Genomic DNA, 20517 nt, shown 5'->3' with positions numbered 1-20517 from the left:
AGAGGGAAGGGGTCACAGATTATCTTGTGGTTTTGAGGCTAGGGAATTGGGAGAACAGTGGAGGGTGAAAAACAGACACAGTGACCTTGCGAAAAATCACTGGCTTAAGGGCAATGCTAAGTTCATTTGTCATATCGAGTTTGAGGTCACCTTGCAGTAGGTCATCAGAAAGTCACATTCCGCCCTTGTTACTTGGGAGATTGAAGTCCATTCACAAACAAACAAACAAACAAATACAAAACCCTATAAATCTTTAACATCCTCACCCCAAACCAACACCACAACCTTCTCCTGGCCCTTCCCCCTTACTTCCGCTAGCTCTCTGTCCCCCTGCCCCTCCCCCAATAATTTCCTCCCTTCCTTATATTTCTAATTCAAAATATTCAGTCATTACCATTGCTCTTTGCCTAGTCTGGCAAGAATAACATCAGCTCCTTTTTGCAAATGCTCTTCTGCACTCTAGGACTCTCGATGACCAGCTAGCCTGTCCTTCATACTCAACACTCCCGACTCATCTCTAATGAGCTTTGCTCAGTCTTGCTCTCCTTGTGTGCTCTCTTCCTGAGAATGAATGAGCTTGTAGCTGAGGCTTCCTACTTTAACTCTTGCTGCTCTTGCTGCCCCCGCGAAGCTGCAGAGAGAACAGCAGATCACAACCTACCTTATCCTTCACCATCTCTATTCCTATCATGAGGCCTTTGCCTCTGACGTCTCCAACGATTTCAAATTCATCCCTCAGCTTAGCAAACTTCAGTAACATATAGGTGCCAACTTCCTGGCTGTTTTCTTGTAGGTTTTCTTCTTTAATTACCTGTTGAGAGAAAGCCCCAAATGACCTTGCATTAAAAAAGTTTTAAAACGGACTGAGAAACATGGAGAAATAACTGTACGTGACCCTCTCTACAAAAACTTGACCAGACAAATGGAACCCAAAGTCTAGTATGGCCATAACTTGTCTTACAAAAAGATCTGCTGTAGGGAGAAAAAAAATTCTTGGTAGAGGGGATGCTTCCCCCCTACCCTCCTCATCTTCAGGGGTGGGTAAAAATTTAGGAAAAAATAAAAGAGACGTCTCAGTGTTGAGCTCTTTGTGGGCCCAGAGTCAGGGCACCTGAGATATATATTCAATAAAAGGATTTTCACCTACTTCCACCCATAGCAGAGACCTGTGATTCCTGACCAAACACAAGCAGTATACTACATTTATAACCAGCTGATAATAACTGCATGACTCCAGGCAGAACCTGATGTTTTTAAGACCTACTTGTTCACCTAAATCCTCTCTATCTGCTAAATTGGTTGAGGCGACACAGGACTTAAAAAATGTAAGCTGGCAGTGTCTACAGAATGAAATAATTGACACATCCTACTTACACTTTCTCATTTTGAGATTTAATCATATTTGAAGATACTTTTTAATTTGCAAGGGCAGCTTTTACTTATTTTTATTGAAAAATAGTTTTAAATTTCATTTTTTTGAATAAGTGAATCACGTGCCTCGTCCAAACATCAGAAAGTACAGAAGCGTAGAGTAGAATGAGCCTCACTGATCCCTGTTCCCCAGCCACCAAGTTTCCTTCCCCACAAACAACCATTGTTATTAATTTCTTGGACATTCTTCCAGAAATACGTTACACTTTTAAGCAAATGCTATTATGCATATAAGCAAGGGCATTTTAAAAATCTTTTCAACAGATGAGACCCCAGGCAAAATCAATGGCCTGGAGCTGAACCACAGCTGAATCACCTTGTTGGAATTGCACAGAACTCATTTGCTCTTTACTCTTTTAATTTATGACAGTACAACAATAATAAGGAAGCATATACAAGACAGGACCACAATTAAACTGAAATCAAGATAGCCATTGGTAACTATCCATAAAATACCACTCAAATGACAAAGAAATTTCAGTGGTACCAGCTAGCTAGGGAAATTCTTATATTTCCCATGTGTGTGAGGTTTATTACATATTGTTTCATATCCAATACTTGAAGCACTCACAGTAGATCTTAAAAAGGGGGAGGGGCGGAATAATAACTGGAAATCTAACTTAAATTCATGGACTAGGAATTAACTCTTCACTTTAATCATGAAATGTGATAGAGTTCTGATAATGTGTGTGTAGTTTTGAGGTAGTCGTTTGGGGAAATGAGTGATGTTGATGCGGTTGCTGGAAAGTACCTCAAGCACCGATGATCCAATGGCGCAGGCCATGGGGTTCCCTCCGAAGGTATTGAAGTGAAGCAGGCGTTTAGCCAAAGACTTGGCGATCTCTGGAGGGGGTGGAGAATAAAAGTGGATAAAGGGTGACACATTCCTATCTATAATCTCCCATCATGCATTTGGATTATATTTACCTTCATGTTGTATATGTCCGTGCAATATATTTCATGGCGTCCAATTCATTCTTCACTCACCAGATAGTGGATGTTATGGTTGGAATTGTGTCTCTTCCCTCCCCCACCCCAATTCATACGTTGAAGCCCTAACCCCCAATGTGACTGTAGTTGAAGGCAGGGCCTTTAAGGAGGTAATTAAGGTCATAAGGGTGGGGCCCTAATCCAATAGGATTGGTATTCTCCTAAGAAGAAGAGACATCAGAGCCCTTTCTAGCTGTGGAAAAGGACATGTGAGGACACAGCAAGGTGTTCATCTGCAAGAGAGATCTCACCCAAAACCAACTCTGCTCATACCTTGATCTTGGATTTCAGCCTCTAGAACTGTGAGAGAATAAGCCCAAGCTGACTAATACAGTGGATAAGGAAAAATTGCTTATTTATTCAATGAGAAGTTTAATAATAAAAATCTTTAATGTGTTGTATGAATTGAAAAGTACTTTAAAACTTGATTTATGGGAACTTACGTGGAACCTTCATTAGCTAAGCCTTTTTTCTATATTCTACTCTTGGGACTAAGAAGGAAATATTTTTTAAAAATCTCATATCAAGGATTTCATAATATAATTTCAAGATTGTTTCAGGGTTAGTATATATTCGGTTCATTATACTTCACATTCTACATCCACATTTTAGTAACTTTCTTCATTCAATAAAAACACTGAGGGATTCCCTGGTGGCGCAGTGGTTGAGGGTCCGCCTGCCGATGCAGGGGACACGGGTTCGTGCCCCGGTCCGGGAAGATCCCACATGCCGCGGAGCGGCTGGGCCCGTGAGCCGTGGCCGCTGAGCCTGCGCGTCCGGAGCCTGTGCTCCGCAACGGGAGAGGGCCCCAACAATGAGAGGCCCACGTACCGCAAATAAAACAGAACAAAACACTGAGCTCTTACAAGGCACTTAATTATCCTTTGGAGCCTCTCAAGGATGCTTACTACTGGTTGGAAAAACAAATGAAATAATTTTAAGATTTTCAACACTAAATGGTTCATAAAATTCTTTTCTGTAAAACCTCACTAAAATGGGAAATACAGTTAATTCTAATGTTCACTTTATAGAATGTTATAGCAAAGTGAGATTGTATTGTCTTTAGCTGTTTTGTTGATGATCAACAGAGAAAACTATCACCTGGACCTTGAGTCTATAGCTTATTGGTGTGGCAAGATTAGGTCAGGGTGTCCTTCAAGAATATGATTCCCTCGGAAACTTCACCACTGGCTTCAGGTTGTTTAGCAAGGATCTCTTGTGTTGGTTTTGCTTTTGTGGCACGTTTGCCTAGACGTTGTCAGTAGAGTGGAACCCTGCATTTCATTGTGGGTCTGGGAGAATTAGTCTTCTCTACAGCAAGAGCAAAAAGGGCTGTTTTTCTTCCATCTCTTCCACCATCTATCTGGCAGACAGTTTCCCTTTTTCATTGCTTGGGAATCCCATCACTGTCTCTAGCCCACACAAGTTCCAATACACACTTTTTCTGCCATTGCTGATGCAGGAGACCCAGAAGCAGACACAAACTGCCTGTAGTTCCTACCTGGAGTTGTCACAACTGCTGCCATGGGAAAGCCATTCCCAATCCCTTTAGCCATGGTGACAATATCCGGCAGGACACCATGCGTTTGGAAGCCCCAGAAGTGAGAACCCAACCTTCCAAATCCTGTCTGCACCTGTGAAAACAAGTCCCAAATCATTGGAAAGCTTTCAAAGAAATGTTGGTTTTCTCTTGACTCTCTGGTCTCTTTTCTTTTCTCCTCTTCCATCTCCTCCTTCCTAACATCATCATCATCATCATAGTCAGTCATCGTCATCACCATCCTCATACTATTATGGAGAAAGCACTTATCCTGCACCTGACCTTTTATTTTTATTTTTATTTTTTTAACATCTTTATTGGGGTATAATTGCTTTACAATGGTGTGTTAGTTTCTGCTTTATAACAGAGTGAATCAGTTATACATATACATATGTTCCCATATCTCTTCCCTCTTGCGTCTCCCTCCCTCCCACCCTCCCTATCCCACCCCTCCAGGCTGCACCTGACCTTTTAGGCACCAAAAGCCAGTTACTAGCTTCTAGACATGGTTTTTAACTCCTCTGAATCCATGTTAACTCTGTCGAGTGGAAACAATAGCAATACATCACAGGGCTGCTGTGAGGGTCATATACATAATGCATGTGAAACAGGTGATTGTGATTAACAATCCTTGATAAAGATCTCCTGTGTGTAAGGCTGTGTCTGCCCCAGGCTGGATGAAGCAGGAGTTACAGTAAAGCGAATTGGTGCTGGGGTGCCCACCACCCAGCCCAGACAGGCTGGGCGTCCTCTTCCTTGTGATTTCTTTTTCCTCCTGAGAATTAGTCACGAGGAGGACCCAGCTGAGTGAGTTAAGTCAGGATGGAACTAAGTGGAAGTTAGTTGTTTTGTGCGTGCTCTTTCCTCCTTTCTAGAAAGCCCTCCCCCCGCTTCTTCATCTCACTAACTCCTCCTTCAAGACACAGTTTCATCATTATTCTGGGTAGGAAGATTCTCCTGAGCCGCACTAGGGCCCCCAATCAAGGCACCTAAGCTGCCGTCAGAACCTCTCACCTTGGACTACTATCACCAGCATACACGTATCTTATTTTTCTCTTTATCCACAATACCTAGCAGAGTGCCTGATAAAAGCAGACACTTAGTGTTTGTAGAATGGATAAAAAAGTGGCAGAAGTGCCTAAGTGAATAAAGCCACACAAATATTTCCATACAAATTTTCGCAAGAGCCTTTTTGGTGAAGGTTCCTTGATCTCCTTCTGGTTCTCAGTCTCCTTGGCTGTCTGTCTATCTCTCTCTCTCTACACATACACACATTACAGGTCTGGGGTAGAGGTGTGGGCACTTGAAGCTGATTCTGAAATGCACTTGAAAGAGCAAGGGTCCTTCTCAGGCTTCCTGATTATCTTCTTGCTCTCTCCAGGGTGCTGCTGCAAAGGCAAATGTTGGGGGTTACAATTAGACGAGAGTGAACAACGTAGGAGAAGAGCTTAGACGTGGGAGTCAGACAGACGTGGGCTCGAATCCTGGGTCTCCAACTTCCTAGTTACGGGCCTCTGGGAAAGCTGACGAATTTGCCCAAATGAGATAACATAGGAAGAGTTCATGGCAAATCCATCCATTTTGCCTTTCTGCCTATCTTAATTTTTCACTTCATCTATCAAAGTACCATCAATAAATGGTGAAAGATCAGACTGCTTGGACAACACGTGCAATTATGTAGGACCATAAACCGTGTTTAGCCACCTAGGAAGTATCAGTTGCACAGAATCTTTTAGTCAAACAGAGATGATTCATTCTTTTTTTTTTTTTTTTTGCTGTACATGGGCCTCTCACTGTTGTGGCCTCTCCCGTTGTGGAGCACAGGCTCCGGACGCGCAGGCTCAGCGGCCATGCCTCACGGGCCCAGCTGCTCCGCGGCATGTGGGATCTTCCCAGACCAGGGCACGAACCCGTGTCCCCTGCATCGGTAGGTGGACTCTCAACCACTGTGCCACCAGGGAAGCCCAAGAGATGATTCATTCTAAGGTTCATAAACTCAAATGTCTTCAGGGATGAGGAGCATATCGTCTTGAGAGAAGCAGGCTGGGTCTACATCAATGAGTGGGGATGGAACTATGGGCACGCACACCCTGCCTAAAAGCAGTGAATTTAAAATTCAAACCCAGCCCATGCCAGACAAGCAAAGACTGAGTGCCCATTGTGGTCCCAACAGTGGCCTATTTTTATTCAAATTCCATATTCCTCATTTTAAAGAAGAGAAAGCCAAGGTTAGCTAATTAAGAAGACATGTAAGATCACTGAGTGGCAGCACTGGCCCCACACTCAGGATTTTCTTCTGTTCCCTCATTTTCTGCTATCTTTGTCTTTCTATGCTGCTGTTCTGTCATTCTTTTTTTTTTTATACAGCAGGTTCTTATTAGTCATCAATTTTATACACATCAGTGTATACATGTCAATCCCAATCGCCCAGTTCAGCACACCCCCACCCCCACCCCCAACCACTTTCCCTGCTTGGTGTCCATACGTTTGTTCTCTACATCTGTGTCTCAATTTCTGCCCTGAAAACCGGTTCCTCTGTACCATTTTTCTAGGTTCCACATATATGCGTTAATATGCGATATTTGTTTTTCTCTTTCTGACTTACTTCACTCTGTATGACAGTCTCTAGATGCATCCACGCCTCAACAAATGACTCAATTTCGTTTCTTTTTATGGCTGAGTAATATTCCATTGTATATATGTACCACATCTTCTTTATCCATTTGTCTGTTGATGGGCATTTAGGTTGCTTCCATGACCTGGCTATTGTAAATAGTGCTGCAATGAACATTGGGGTGCATGTGTCTTTTTTTCTTTTTTTTTGCGGTATGCGGGCCTCTCACTGCTGTGGCCTCTCCCGTTGCGCAGCACAGGCTCCAGACGCGCAGGCTCAGCGGCCATGGCTCATGGGCCCAGCAGCTCCGTGGCACGCAGGACACATATTCCATTGTATATATGTGCCACATCTTCTTTATCCATTCATCCGACGACGGGCACTTAGGTTGTTTCCATCTCCGGGCTATTGTAAATAGAGCTGCAATGAACATTTTGGTACATGACTCTTTCTGAATTCTGGTTTCCTCAGGGTATATACCTAGTAGTGGGATTGCTGGGTCATATGGTAGTTCTATTTGTAGTTTTTTAAGGAACCTCCATACTGTTCTCCATAGTGGCTGAACCAATTCACATTCCCACCAGCAGTGCAAGAGTGTTCCCTTTTCTCCACACCCTCTCCAGCATTTATTGTTTCTAGATTTTTTGATGATGGCCATTCTGACTGGTGTGAGATGATATCTCATTGTAGTTTTGATTTGCATTTCTCTAATGATTAATGATGTTGAGCATTCTTTCATGTGTTTGTTGGCAGTCTGTATATCTTCTTTGGAGAAATGTCTATTTAGGTCTTCTGCCCATTTTTGGATTGGGTTGTTTATTTTTTTGTTATTGAGCTGCATGAGCTGCCTGTAAATTTTAGAGATTAATCCTTTGTCAGTTGATTCATTTGCAAATATTTTCTCCCATTCTGAGGGTTGTCTTTTCACCTTGTTTATGGTTTCCTTTGCTGTGCAAAAGTTTTGAAGTTTCATTAGGTTCCGTTTGTTTACTTTTGTTTTTATTTCTATTACTCTAGGAGGTGGATCAAAAAAGATCTTGCTGTGATTTATGTCATAGAGTGTTCTTCCTATGTTTTCCTCTAAGAGTTTTATAATGTCCGGTCTTACATTTAGGTCTTTAATCCATTTTGAGCTTATTTTTGTGTATGGTGTTAGGGAGTGATCTAATCTCATACTTTTACATGTACCTATCCAATTTTCCCAGCACCACTTATTGAAGAGGCTGTCCTTTCTCCACTGTATATTCCTGCCACCTTTATCAAAGATAAGGTGACCATATGTGCATGGGTTTATCTCTGGGCTTTCTATCCTATTCCATTGATCTATCTTTCTGTTTTTGTGCCAGTACCATACTCTCTTGATTACTGTAGCTTTATAGTATAGTCTGAAGTCAGGGAGTCTGATTCCTCCAGCTCCGTTTTTTTCCCTCAAGCCTGCTTTGGCTATTCAGGATCTTTTGTGTCTCCATAAAAATTTTAATATTTTTTGTTCTACTTCCGTAAAAAATGCCATTGGTAATTTGCTAGGGATAGCATTGAATCTGTAGATTGCTTTGGGTAGTATAGTCATTTTCGCACTTGATTCTTCCAATCCAAGTACATGGTATATCTTGCCATCTGTTGGCATCATCTTTAATTTCTTTCATCAGTGTCTTATAGTTTTCTGTATACAGGTCTTTTGTCTCCCTAGGTAGGTTTATTCCTAGGTATTTTATTCTTTTTTGCAATGGTAAATGGGAGTGTTTCCTTAATTTCTCTTTAAGATTTTTCATCATTAGTGTATAGGAATGCAAGAGATTTCTGTGCATTAATTTTCTATCCTGCTACTTTACCAAATTCATTGATTAGCTCTAGTATTTTTCTGGTGGCATCTTTAGGATTCTCTATGTATAGTATCGTGTCATCTGCAAACAGTGACAGTTTTACTTCTTCTTTTTCAATTTGTATTCCTTTTCTTTCTTTTTCTTTTTCTTTTCTGATTGCCATGGCTAGGACTTCCAAAACTATGTTGAATAATAGTAGTGAGAGTGGACACCCTTGTCTTGTTCCTGATCTTAGAGGAAATGGTTTCAGTTTTTCACCATTGAGAATGATGTTTGCTGTGGGTTTGTCATATATGGCCTTTATTATGTTGAGGTAGGTTCCCTCTATGCCCACTTTCTGGAGAGTTTTTATCATAAATGGGTGTTGAATGCTGTCAAAAGATTTTTCTGCACCTATTGAGATGATCATATGGTTTTTACTCTTCAATTTGTTAATATGGTGTATCACATTGATTAATTTGCGTATATTGAAGAATCCTTGCATCCCTGGGATAAATCCCACTTGATCTTGGTGTATGATCCTTTTAATGTGTTGTTGGATTCTGTTTGCTAGTATTTTGTTGAGGATTTTTCATCTATATTCATCAGTGATATTGGTCTGTAATTTTCTTTTTTTGTAGTATCTCTGTCTGGTTTTGGTATCAGGGTGATGGTGGCCTCATAGAATGAGTTTGGGAGTGTTCCTTCCTCTGCAATTTTTTGGAAGAGTTTGAGAAGGATGGGTGTTAGCTCTTCTCTAAATGTTTGATAGAATTCACCTGTGAAGCCATCTGGTCCTGGATTTTTGTTTGTTGGAAGATTTTTAATCATAGTTTCAATTTCATTACTTTTGATTGGTCTGCTCATATTTTCTATTTCTTCCTGGTTCAGTCTTGGAAGGTTATACTTTTCTAAGAATTTGTCCATTTCTTCCAGGTTGTCCATTTTATTGGCATAGCGTTGCTTATACTAGTCTCTTAGGATGCTTTGTATTTCTGCCATGTCTGTTGTAACTTCTCCGTTTTCATTTCTAATTTTATTGATTTGAGTCCTCGCCCTCTTTTCTTGATGAGTCTGGATAATGGCTTATCAATTTTGTTTATCTTCTCAAAGAACCAGCTTTTAGTTTTATTTATCTTTGCTATTGTTTTCTTTGTTTCTATTTCATTTATTTCTGCTCTGATCTTTATGATTTCTTTCCTTTTGCTAACTATGGGTGTTGTTTGTTCTTCTTTCTCTAGTTCCTTTAGGTGTAAGGTTAGATTGTTTATTTGAGTTGTTTCTTGTTTCTTGAGGTACGCTTGTATAGCTATAAACTTCCGTTTTAGAACTGCTTTTGCTGCATCCCATAGTGTTTTCATTGTCATTTGTCTCTAGGTATTTTTTGATTTCCTCTTTGATTTCTTCAGTGATCTCTTGGTTATTTAGTAACGTATTGTTTAGCCTCCATGTGTTTGTGTTTTTTTTTACATTTTTTTCCCCCTGTAATTCATTTCTAATCTCATAGCATTGTGGTCAGAAAAGATGCTTGATATGATTTCAATTTTCTTAAATTTACTGAGGCTTGATTTATGATTCAAGATGTGATCTATCCTGGAGAATGTTCCATGCCCACTTGAGAAGAAAGTGTAATCTGCTGTTTTTGGATGTAATGTCCTATAAATATGAATTAAATCTATCTGGTCTATTGTGTCATTTAAAGCTTGTGTTTCCTTATTTATTTTCATTTTGGATGATCTGTCCATTGGTGTACATGAGGTGTTAAAGTCCCCCACTATTACTGTGTTACTGTAAATTTCCTCTTTTATAGCTGTTAGCGGTTGCCTTATGTATTGAGGTGCTCCTTTGTTGGGTGCATATATATTTATAATTGTTATATCTTTTTCGTGGATTGATCCCTTGATCATTATGTAGTGTCCTCCCTTGTCTCTTGGAACATTGTTTATTTTAAAGTCTATTTTATCTGATATGAGTATTGCTATTCCAGCTTTCTTTTGATTTCCATTTGCATGGAGTATCTTTTTCCATCCACTCACTTTCAGTCTGTATGTATCCCTAGGTCTGAAGTGGGTCTCTTGTAGACAGCATATATATGGGTCTTGTTTTTGTATCCATTCAGCAAGCCTCTGTTTTTTGGTTAGAGCATTTAATCCATTCACGTTTAAGGTAATTATCGATATGTATGTTCCTATGACCATTTTCTTAATTGTTTTGGGTTTGTTTTTGTAGGTCCTTTTCTTCTCTTGTGTTTCCCACTTAGAGAAGTTCCTTTAGCATTTGTTGTAGAGCTGGTTTGGTGGTGCTGAATTCTCTTAGCTTTTGCTTTTCTGTAAAGCTTTTGATTTCTTGATTGAATCTGAATGAGATCCTTGTCAGGTAGAGTAATCTTGGTTATAGGTTCTTCCCTTTCATCACTTTATCATGCCACTCCCTTCTGGCTTGTAGAGTTTCTGCTGAGAAATCAGCTGTTAACCTTATGGGAGTTCCCTTGTATATTATTTGTCATTTTTCCCTTGCTGCTTTCAATAATTTTTCTTCGTCTTTAATTTTTGCCAATCTGATTACTGTGTCTCGGCGTGTTTCTCCTTGGGTTCATCCTGTATGGGACTCGCTGCACTTCCTGGACTTGGGTGGCTGTTTCCTTTCCCATGTTAGGGAAGTTTTCGACTGTAATCTCTTCAAATATTTTCTCGGGTCCTTTCTCTCTCTCTTCCCCTTCTGGGACACCTATAATGCAAATGTTGTTACATTTAATGTTGTCCCAGAGGTCTCTTAGGCTGTCATCATTTCTTTTCATTCTTTTTTCTTTATTCTGTTCCGCAGCAGTGAATTCCACCATTCTGTCTTCTAGGTCACTTATCCCTTCTTCTGCCTCAGTTATTCTGCTATTGATTCCTTCTAGTGTAGTTTTCATTTCAGTTATTATATTGTTCATCTCTGTTTGTTTGTTCTTTAATTCTTCTAGGTCTTTTTAAGACATTTCTTGCATCTTCTTGATCTTTGCCTCCATTCTTTTTCCGAGGTCCTGGATCATCTTTACTATCATTATTCTGAATTCTTTTTCTGGAAGGTTGCCTATCTCCACTTCATCTAATTGTTTTTCTGGGGTTTTATCTTGTTCCTTCATCTGGTGCATAGCCCTCTGCCTTTCCATCTTGTCTATCATTCTATGAATGTAGTTTTTGTTCCACAGGCTGCAGGACTGTAGTTCTTCTTGCTTCTGCTGTGTGTCCTTTGGTGGATGAGTCTATCTACTGTTCTGTCATTCTTGAGAGGCAGGTTTACCCAGTGGTTAGTGTGGTCTTGGCTTAGTGTGGTTTGAATTCTGGCTCTGTCCCTACTAACTTCATGATCTCAACAGGCAAATTAACCATCTTGGACTTCAATTCACTCATCTGTAAAATGGGCATAATTACAACTGGACACTCCTTACAGAACCGTGATGAACATTAACTTAGTTATTACATACAAAACATTATGAACAGTGCCTGACACTTAGTAAGTGCTCAGAAAGTTCTAGCTATTCTTATTTTACCTACTCATTAGGACAGTCCTTCTGAAGGTCACCCTATGTTAGTTTCCAATTAGGTTGTTGAAAATGATAAAAACATATACCATAGGAAATTCTGAAATCCATTAGTTTCTTTGAATTCAATCTACCTTCCCGCTAATTAATCCAATGGTGGCAGCTTCACTGTGGCTGATTCCAAAAGTTAAAGCTTATTCTCTTCACCAGTGTAGCTAATTATAAACTGACTGATTAGACTTTTCTTCTTTTAATAGCAGATTAACTTTCTTCAGGACTTTGGTTCACTTCCCCTAAACTTGTACGGGCAGGATGGGAAAGGGAGGATGGACACAACAGGAGGACCTGGCCCACGCCTCCCTGTGCAATGCCCGGGGATTGTCCAGTTCACCTGGGGATCACGGAGACCTGGCTGCGCGGGAGGAAACTGCAAAAGAATTCTGCTGAGGGGGCAGCCCATTGTCCCCTATAGGGGATGTTTTAGTTGAAGAAAACTGTTTAGGCAAAGATGGCAGGACTGAAACAGGTATGAATCATTCAAGTTCTCCACCTGTTTTTTTGTGGTCTAACCACTTGTTAGAATCATGACGGGTCACACAGAAATGATTCAGGAGCACTTTGGAGGACGTGGAGACTACCCTCTGGTCTTTTGATCTCCATTGCTATTCTCAGGAGGCAGAAGACCAGGTACACTCCAATAAGGGGTGTGATTATAATGTAAATGAATCCCTTTAGGAAAGACACAGGCTACAGCTCACAGAGCCCATGGATTTTATTCCCTTAAGTGTTCCCTTAGAGGTACTGTATGATTATTCCAACAATGTTGCCATAACTATTTTAGAATTTACTTTTTGGAACTACTTAAACTTTAAAAAAAATTTTTTTGGCCATGCAGCATGGTATGTGGGATTTTAGTTCCCAGACCAGGGATTGAACCCGTGCCCCTGCAGTGGAAGCGTGGAGTCCCAACTACTGGACCACCAGGGAAGTCCCTGGAACTACTTTTTGAATATATATGATGGTGGCCCTCTTCTAACTTAGAGGTGGGACCTTTTCTTTTTAAGTATGATTTCCAAACAAATTTTGTTATTAAGGTAAGATGAATGCTTCCAGACTGGCTAATACTATTTTGGCAAAAATGAAGATGAAAACTTGGTTATGAGATTAAACTAAGTTTAAGCTGCTCCTGACATGCACTCCCCAAAAGGAATTTTAAAAGTATGTTGAGGAATGGCAGCATCACCTATGCCTGTTAACAATTTATTTGATAGACTTCAATTTGGATGTTTAAGTTCTGTTGTACTTGATTAAATGGACAAACTAATCCAATAACGAACTAACCAGTCAACTAGCCAAAGCTTCATTAACTTATACCCACGTCTTGGAATCCCCAGAGTGGTTGCTTTCTGCTTGGACCAGAGAGGAGGGTTTAAAGAAGTTTCTCCTTGTGCTTTTCCTGTCTCGGCTGCACTGAATCGCACCTATTCCATGACCACTCACTTCATCTGCGATGCACACGCCTCCCCGCTCACGAACCAGCTCAAAGGCTTCCTTTAGAAACCCCTTTGGGTACTGGACAACGCCATTCACCCCCTGCAAAAGACCAAACCAAGAAGACTTAGAGTAACAGCACAGCCCTTGAAAGTACTAAAAGAGAATTGAAGATGGGTTATGATCAATATTAGCATTAGTGATACTAGCAATTTTTAAAACAGTCTCTAGAACTGTTTCAACTATGGGTGAAAAGAGGGGCCATTACTCTTATGCCATGCCTGCTGAAAAAGGATGCAAACATATTCTTTCCTGAGAGTAGAGGAAAAGTAGATTAGGGGATTTAGTAAGATTATAGAAAGGCTCCCCCTGACAGTGTGGGTGATAAAGAACTAAAAATTGCTGGGGTTGTCTATTTTTACAGATTTAGGGATTCAATAGTTTCATCTCTCTCTCTGTTCAGTCTGGGAGTGCAGGAGATGGTTTTTTCAAAGGTCAACTGAAAACCAGCACCCCCCCTTTTTTAAGGGGACCAATGGAATGAATTAAGTTTGGAGAGGGACATAGCAGTGGTCACTTAAATAATTTGGAATTCTCTAGAATGTATGAGTTAAAAATCTGATAATTTAGAACTGAGCTCAATTAATGTTTGGTTAATACACTCACTTGAATTGGCTCTGCAAAAAATCCAGCAATTGATTTGGCCACAGAAGTGCTCAGAGTATCTTTGAATTGTTCAATATACTGGTCTTTAGCTTGGCAGCAGTCTGCAACAAACAAACAACAACAACAGAAAACACAGCATTTGAAGATGTGAGAATGGCATCCAGAAGAATGAGGGGAAAACAGGAAAAAAGAAAACAGGACAGTAAATTGAATAGAGTCCCTCAAGATACAGTAAATCAGGATATGAGGATATAGGTTTCTGAATGTTCTGAACATTCTGTCAGAATGACTCATACTTTGTTTCAAGCAGCTAGACTAGCATAGCCACAAAAGCATAAGCAAACCACTTCAGTTGTTTCCACCTGGAGAAGCAATGCTCCAAAGCATCATTGAGTCTGGTATCGATAGCTGTTTTATCTAAGGATACTGATCCTCTCAACAGTGTAGATTTAATTCAAATGTAATTGCTGTGTGGATTTAATCTATTTGAAAATAACCATGTTTACCTTTCATTGCTACTTAATCTGATGTGCAATTTTAAAGCTACAAAGTATCTCAGTCTTTATGGTTAATAAATATGTTTATATAGCAATCAGAATTCAGTCTAAAGAGGAATGTACTACAGTCAGATAATTTTCATCCATTATAGCAAGGCAGAGGAAGCTTTCTCCTCTGGAATACCAAAGGTCCCAGATCAAGTACATCCATATATGACTGAACCTTCAAAATTTTTATCCACACCTGTAATTTGGTTCTAAACAGCATCACATAGTCTCTGAATCTAAACCCACATCCATGGACAGCAGAAGAGATGCAGAGAGAGAACTTGGTGTGATGGGGGGTTTCTGCTGAAAGCAGTCTGGGAGGCAAGTCACCATCTACCATCATGATGCTTGCTTAGAGGCATGGATGCGATCCTGTCTCCTGAAGGCTAGAGATAAGGAATGGAGACCTTCAGTTATCGTCTTCAAAAGTGAACCATAAATATATTTTATATTGAATACTTCAGCTCCTCATTAAAAAGTGGGAAAAACATGACCTGGCCCCAAACATACTTTGAGGCTACATGCGATGTTTGGGAAAGCTTGCTTGACAGAGTTACCTGATCTTTAGTTAGTTGGAATTGAGGGTTGGGGGTTTGAAGAAGGAAGTAATGAAATAAATAGCAAACCCAGGAAGTACATTTTTTAGCATCACTTATGTTGTATGATGGGTAGGATATAGTAGACAAATAAATCTGTGCCCCTAGAGGTTGAAATTTCCTATTATTATTAAGAAAGGAAGAGAAAACAACCTAGGATGGCCCTAAAGGATGAATTAGACATATGTTCAAAGGATATAATTTGGGAATTTAGTAAGATCATTTGTAACTAGAGAAATCAAAGGGTGGAGCAAAATCAACCCTAATGGCTTAAATTTGGACAAAACAAAACCATGGAGAAGGTTTTGCTTGAACCTGCGCTAGACCTTTCATAATTTTCCCCGCCACAGCCCATAAATTCAGTGATGAGAGGTCATCAACTGTCATTGGCTTTTTCCTTCATTTTGCATTTACTTCACTGGCTCGTTGCTGTGGCTTCAGGTCAGGTCGCCTCTGGAGAGAGACTTGGTGCAGTAGTGTCACCATGACAACATCAAGCGAGTGGAGAGGGGATGCTCTCCTGGATGCTATCCAAGCAAGAGAGTAGAGAGGGAAGAGTTTTCATTTTAGCTGGTGGTGAAGAGAGAGTTAAGCAGAGTGAGATGCCAAGAAAGAACAATTTTTTAAGAAAAGGGAAACTTGTCCTGCAAAAGGAGAAAGAGAAATGACATGATCAGTACCAGGTTTGGAACATTGTGGGGTAGTGGGTTGAGAGGTGCTTTTCATCACAAGTTACATCTGAAATTCAGGGACTGGAATGACCAGTGGGAAAGAAAAAATCCTGAGGAGGGGGTGGAGGAAGGGAATGAAACCACATATATATCTATATTAGGCTCAAAAATGGATGCCTATGTGGGGAATGATGACATACTTTTGAGGGGAAAGAAAAGCCCCCAACCAAGACTGGCACCTGGATGTGCCCACTGAATGAACTCTAAGAGGAATGGAGAACTGGAACCTTCTATACTCAGAATAATTCACACGTTGGGAGGCATTTATAAAAATATATGAATATGCCTTTTTACAGCAAATACCAAACTCTTCTCAGGCCCTAACAGCACCAGAGGAGGCTGAAGTACCTTTTTTGTTTTTTTGGGGAGGTACGCGGGCCTCTCACTGTTGTGGCCTCTCCCGTTGCGGAGCACAGGCTCCGGACGCGCAGGCCCAGCGGCCATGGCTTAGGGGCCCAGCCGCTCCGCAGCATGTGGGATCCTCCTGGACCGGGGCACGAACCTGTGTCCCCTGCATCGGCAGGCGGACTCCCAACCACTGTGCCACCAGGGAAGCCCCTGAAGTCCCTTTTTGTATAAAGATATGATATCAATCTTGTCTCTTGAAGATATGCGTTAAGAAAACAGCTGACTTCGGATGTGCCAAAGATCACAGTTCTGAGAAGAAGAAATGTCTGCCTGTCACTATCATTTAACCTCTAGAGGCCACTAGAGTGATGACCCTGGGGCTCTGGTATATTCCAGTTGGCCTGAGGGAGAGAAGGCCTCAGAGGAGGGAGGGACACAGAGCTGGGAGGGAAGGAAGTGACCATGTCTTGAGGGTTTCTGCCGCTGAAGCTCTGCGCTGGTGCTTTTGACGTCTGTGAGGTTCATCCAACTGATCTTAGTTGTTGGTGCCACGTGGATATGAGATACAGTCATGGCTGTACTTGGCATCGCTATTGTCTGCCTGCCTCTACAAAAGCTCTCTTCCTTGGTCTCTTGAAGGCCTCGGATGAGGGGCCATGGGGGCAGGTATTGCCGCCTCCATTTCATAGATGAGAAACGGAGGCAAAAGATGAAAGTTTTGCTTGCAGCTGAGCCACGGTAGGGCTAAAAGTCCAACCCAGGGCTCCTGACTTATGTGTCTCTTCAATCCTGGCCAGCAGATCAGGAATTATTTTTAAGCCTGGGTTCCTCCTGCTGGCATATTGGTGTGAACAAGGGTGGTCATGGCTGGGGAGTACTGGCTTTGAGGGCAGAAGAATTGGAGTCAAGTCCTAGCTCTCGGCCTCCTAGGTGTGGACGTGTTTCTCCATCTTTAAAATGGAGAGTGTGAAAGATAGCTTTAACCTTCCCTATGGTTTTAAGTTCGGTGACTATAACATCTTGTTCTAAAGCTCATTCTTTCATCCTCCTACCTCCACATTGCCATTATCCCATCTGAATTTTAAGATGACTGTGAATTTTCTTCCTTTCGAAGCTGATTTTTAAGGCTTCCATTTGCATTCTTCCTCTCAACCCAGTGACACCCTGTTCCATTAAAGATCTCTTGGCTGGAGCGTTCAGTGATTTCCTTCAGCCCTGCTTAGGCACAGCTGTCCAAAGGGTCCTGCACTGGGATGACAAGTGCGAGGTGGGGCTTGCTGATGAGCAAAGAATAGATGCTGACGCCTTTACAACTTTTGAAGAGATGTCAGCAGCCTTCAGGAATGGTCTTCTGTTTTTTTTTTGTTGTTGTTTGTTTGTTTGTTTTTTGCGGTACGCGGGCCTCTCACTGTTGTGGCCTCTCCCGTTGCGGAGCACAGGCTCCGGACGCGCAGGCTCAGCGGCCATGGCTCACGGGCCTAGCCGCTCCGTGGCATGTGGGATCCTCCCAGACCGGGGCACGAACCCGTGTCCCCTGCAACGGCAGGCGGACTCTCAACCACTGCGCCACCAGGGAAGCCCTGGTCTTCTGTTTTGACAAAGGCTCTCATTTTGGCTGGTATTCTGAGTCCCTGGGGAACTTCCTGATTGGAGTTTTGAGATTTCTAAGTGTTCTTTCCCCTTTCACCTTCTCGCATTGGGAATTGGCAAATAATCCCTCAAAAAAACCCTTGTTTTCTTTTAAAATTGGTAGCAGAGCTATTGCTGGGAGAGCTAAGAGAGCACCTTTAGTGAAGCACCAGGTATAGTCTGTTTTTGGCTTAGCTCTGATAGCATGAGATGCTGAGATACGTTTCCTAACAGGAGATGGATGCTCTGATGGTATAGTGGTCATTGGCATAAGAGGTGTTAGTTCAGTGAGGGGTGATTTCCTAGTTGTATTTGCCTTGGCTTTCCCTTTCCCACTTTTTCGAATCTGTTCACCCAGGAATGGTTCTGCCTCTCTCCACATTCCTTACCCCTCCTGACCTTCCACCATGTGCCTCCCTCCCTGCCCAGCTGGACCTGGTGCACAGCTGCATTTCCTAATTGTTTGCACTGGAGAATCTCGGCAGTGGCTTCCTCCCCAAGGGCCACAGAAAACATCCGGGCACATCGTCTGCAAATGACAAAAGAGGGAGTTTAGCAAGACATGAACATGAGACAGCCAATTCGGGGCACCCTATGGTGCCAGTTAAGGCAAGAGGGCTTCTTAATTTGATACTAAGATTCCTCCTTTACTCTTCTCACACTTAGGACAAAAACCTAATATTCTGCTTTGAAGAGATAATTTTTTTTTTCTTGGAAATCAATTATGAGGGCACTCTACAAAGCAAACTGATTTCAATGTCAGCCTGGAAACAATTTGCTCAAGAGTTTGGTCGGTAAGGGCATCTGAAAGAATAAGAATAATTAGGTATCTGATTCTGATGCTGAAAATGTGGAAACAGTGAGTGAGAACAGAAGGTGAGTACAGGGATGACTCTGTGGAAATTTTATGCATTCAAGGCTCTGGGAAGTTATTTCAGTGCATTTATTTGCAGTTGACTTGATTTTATTTAAAAGCAAAACAAAACTAAAAAAATCTCTGTCATTAATTATTACTCAGACTCTGAAGGTCTTCCTAAGAAACATTTCCCTTAAATGGTCTTTAATTCAATTAAGTCAAATTGAGCCCCTGATTAATTATAGTTATATAATATAAGCTAATTTGTATTAGTTTCTAGTCCTAATGCCTGGAAAATCTGATAAATGATTCCATACACCCAGGAGTTTTTAGAGAAATATGACAAAAATCTCAAAACTTACTGATTGGCAGCCCATCCCACTGGGGAGTTCCATTTTGTGGAACCCTACATTTGTCAAGCCAAGTGTGTAAGGACTGCATCCATGGTAGGCTCCTCTGCAGACAGAAAACAGTGGGAGGACTGGGTTAAGTTTACTTTTCTATGATCACTGGCCTGTAGAACACTGGGTAGGACAAAAAAGAAAGTCCATGTAGGCTATTCAGGCTATGGCTCCTTACCATAAGCAGAGATGAAAGTGGGCCCAGTGTCATATGGCAAAGTCATGAGCTTCTGGGGGTGCAGACCAATCATTCACTATTTGGCATAGGTCATAGTCAATGCCATATCTTTTTTTTAACTTTTATTTTGTAAAATTTTAATCTTTAATTTTTATTTTATATTGGAGCACAGTTCATGAAAAACGTTGTGTGTTAGTTTCTATACCATATCTTTAAAGTGAAAAAGCTGTCATGTCACCTTCTTTTTAATTCCATAGGACAATCTATGACAAAACTGGGACTCCAAACTCTTGGTTACCTCGGTCAGGGACCCCTACCTTGGATCAGGCCAATTTGGATGGTGTTATCCAGGCATAAAATTCATTTGACTGACCCTACCCTAAAATCTAAAATTAGAAAAACACCCTAGGAAAGCCCCTCTCCTGCTTTAGGCTATATTTTAAAGATAAACATGTAATATTGGGGTGAGTCAGTGTTAAAGTTGAATGTTCCAAGGTGTGGTTACCTGAAAGAAATGATATCTGTGTTATTTGAGTGTGCTCTGGCCATCAGCATGGCTAGGTCATTGGCTTCTGAGCCACTGTTCATCAGGAAAATGACCTGGAGTAAAAAAAAAAGACACATGGTCATGAGACACATGATTACCCAATTCATTCGAAATTGTTAAAGACAGTGTATCCCAGCCTCTGATTATTAAGGAGAGTTCCCTTTGTACCAGCAGTCCCATCATTGAATTACTATATTAATTCTACAGCTATTCACTTAGCAGCTGCTAAGCACTAGAGATACAAAAATGGCTAAGGGATTGTCGGAGTTGGGAAATATTCCAGATTTTCATTGGTTTTACCTGATGCTCTGCAGAGTGCTAAGATGGAGAGACTTGCTGAGACATACGGTGGTTAGTGGCTGAGGGGATCTGAGGACCAGGTCTCTTGGTTCTTGAAGCTGAACTGCCCCACCTGATTCTGAAGGCTTGAGACAAGGCAGGCTCCCAGAGGAGCCTGTTTGGTGTTTGTGAATGTTAAAACAAACGAGCAACAAACAAAAAAGTGCAGCTCATCCTGGTTGAAAGAAAGGGGAGAACTGAAGGCTACTGGATCCTCCAGGCTCGGGGACTGGGAGGCCAGGGCTGTGCCCTTGTGGGCTTCCTCGCCTCTACTCATCCATGAGTGT

The 20517-nt window shown here is 41.4% G+C and overlaps 1 protein-coding gene across 1 annotated transcript in view; it reads right to left on the bottom strand.

The window, feature by feature from the left end:
* The window catches only part of AGXT2 (alanine--glyoxylate aminotransferase 2), a 46240-nt gene that overhangs the window by 8047 nt on the left and 17676 nt on the right, over positions 1 to 20517 (bottom strand). The window contains exons 5-12 of the mRNA XM_007466829.1: positions 19850 to 19944; positions 19128 to 19221; positions 18345 to 18438; positions 14061 to 14161; positions 13404 to 13496; positions 3923 to 4055; positions 2183 to 2274; positions 662 to 811 (exon numbers count right to left, since the gene is read on the bottom strand). Coding sequence (XP_007466891.1) covers positions 662 to 811; positions 2183 to 2274; positions 3923 to 4055; positions 13404 to 13496; positions 14061 to 14161; positions 18345 to 18438; positions 19128 to 19221; positions 19850 to 19944 — 852 coding nt within the window. The remainder of the gene's footprint in view (positions 1 to 661; positions 812 to 2182; positions 2275 to 3922; positions 4056 to 13403; positions 13497 to 14060; positions 14162 to 18344; positions 18439 to 19127; positions 19222 to 19849; positions 19945 to 20517) is intronic.

Source organism: Lipotes vexillifer, unplaced genomic scaffold (assembly GCF_000442215.2).
Source record: "Lipotes vexillifer unplaced genomic scaffold, Lipotes_vexillifer_v1.1 scaffold647, whole genome shotgun sequence".
Classification (NCBI taxonomy): Eukaryota; Metazoa; Chordata; class Mammalia; order Artiodactyla; family Lipotidae; genus Lipotes; species Lipotes vexillifer.
This window is presented reverse-complemented; position numbering and strand designations above follow the sequence as displayed.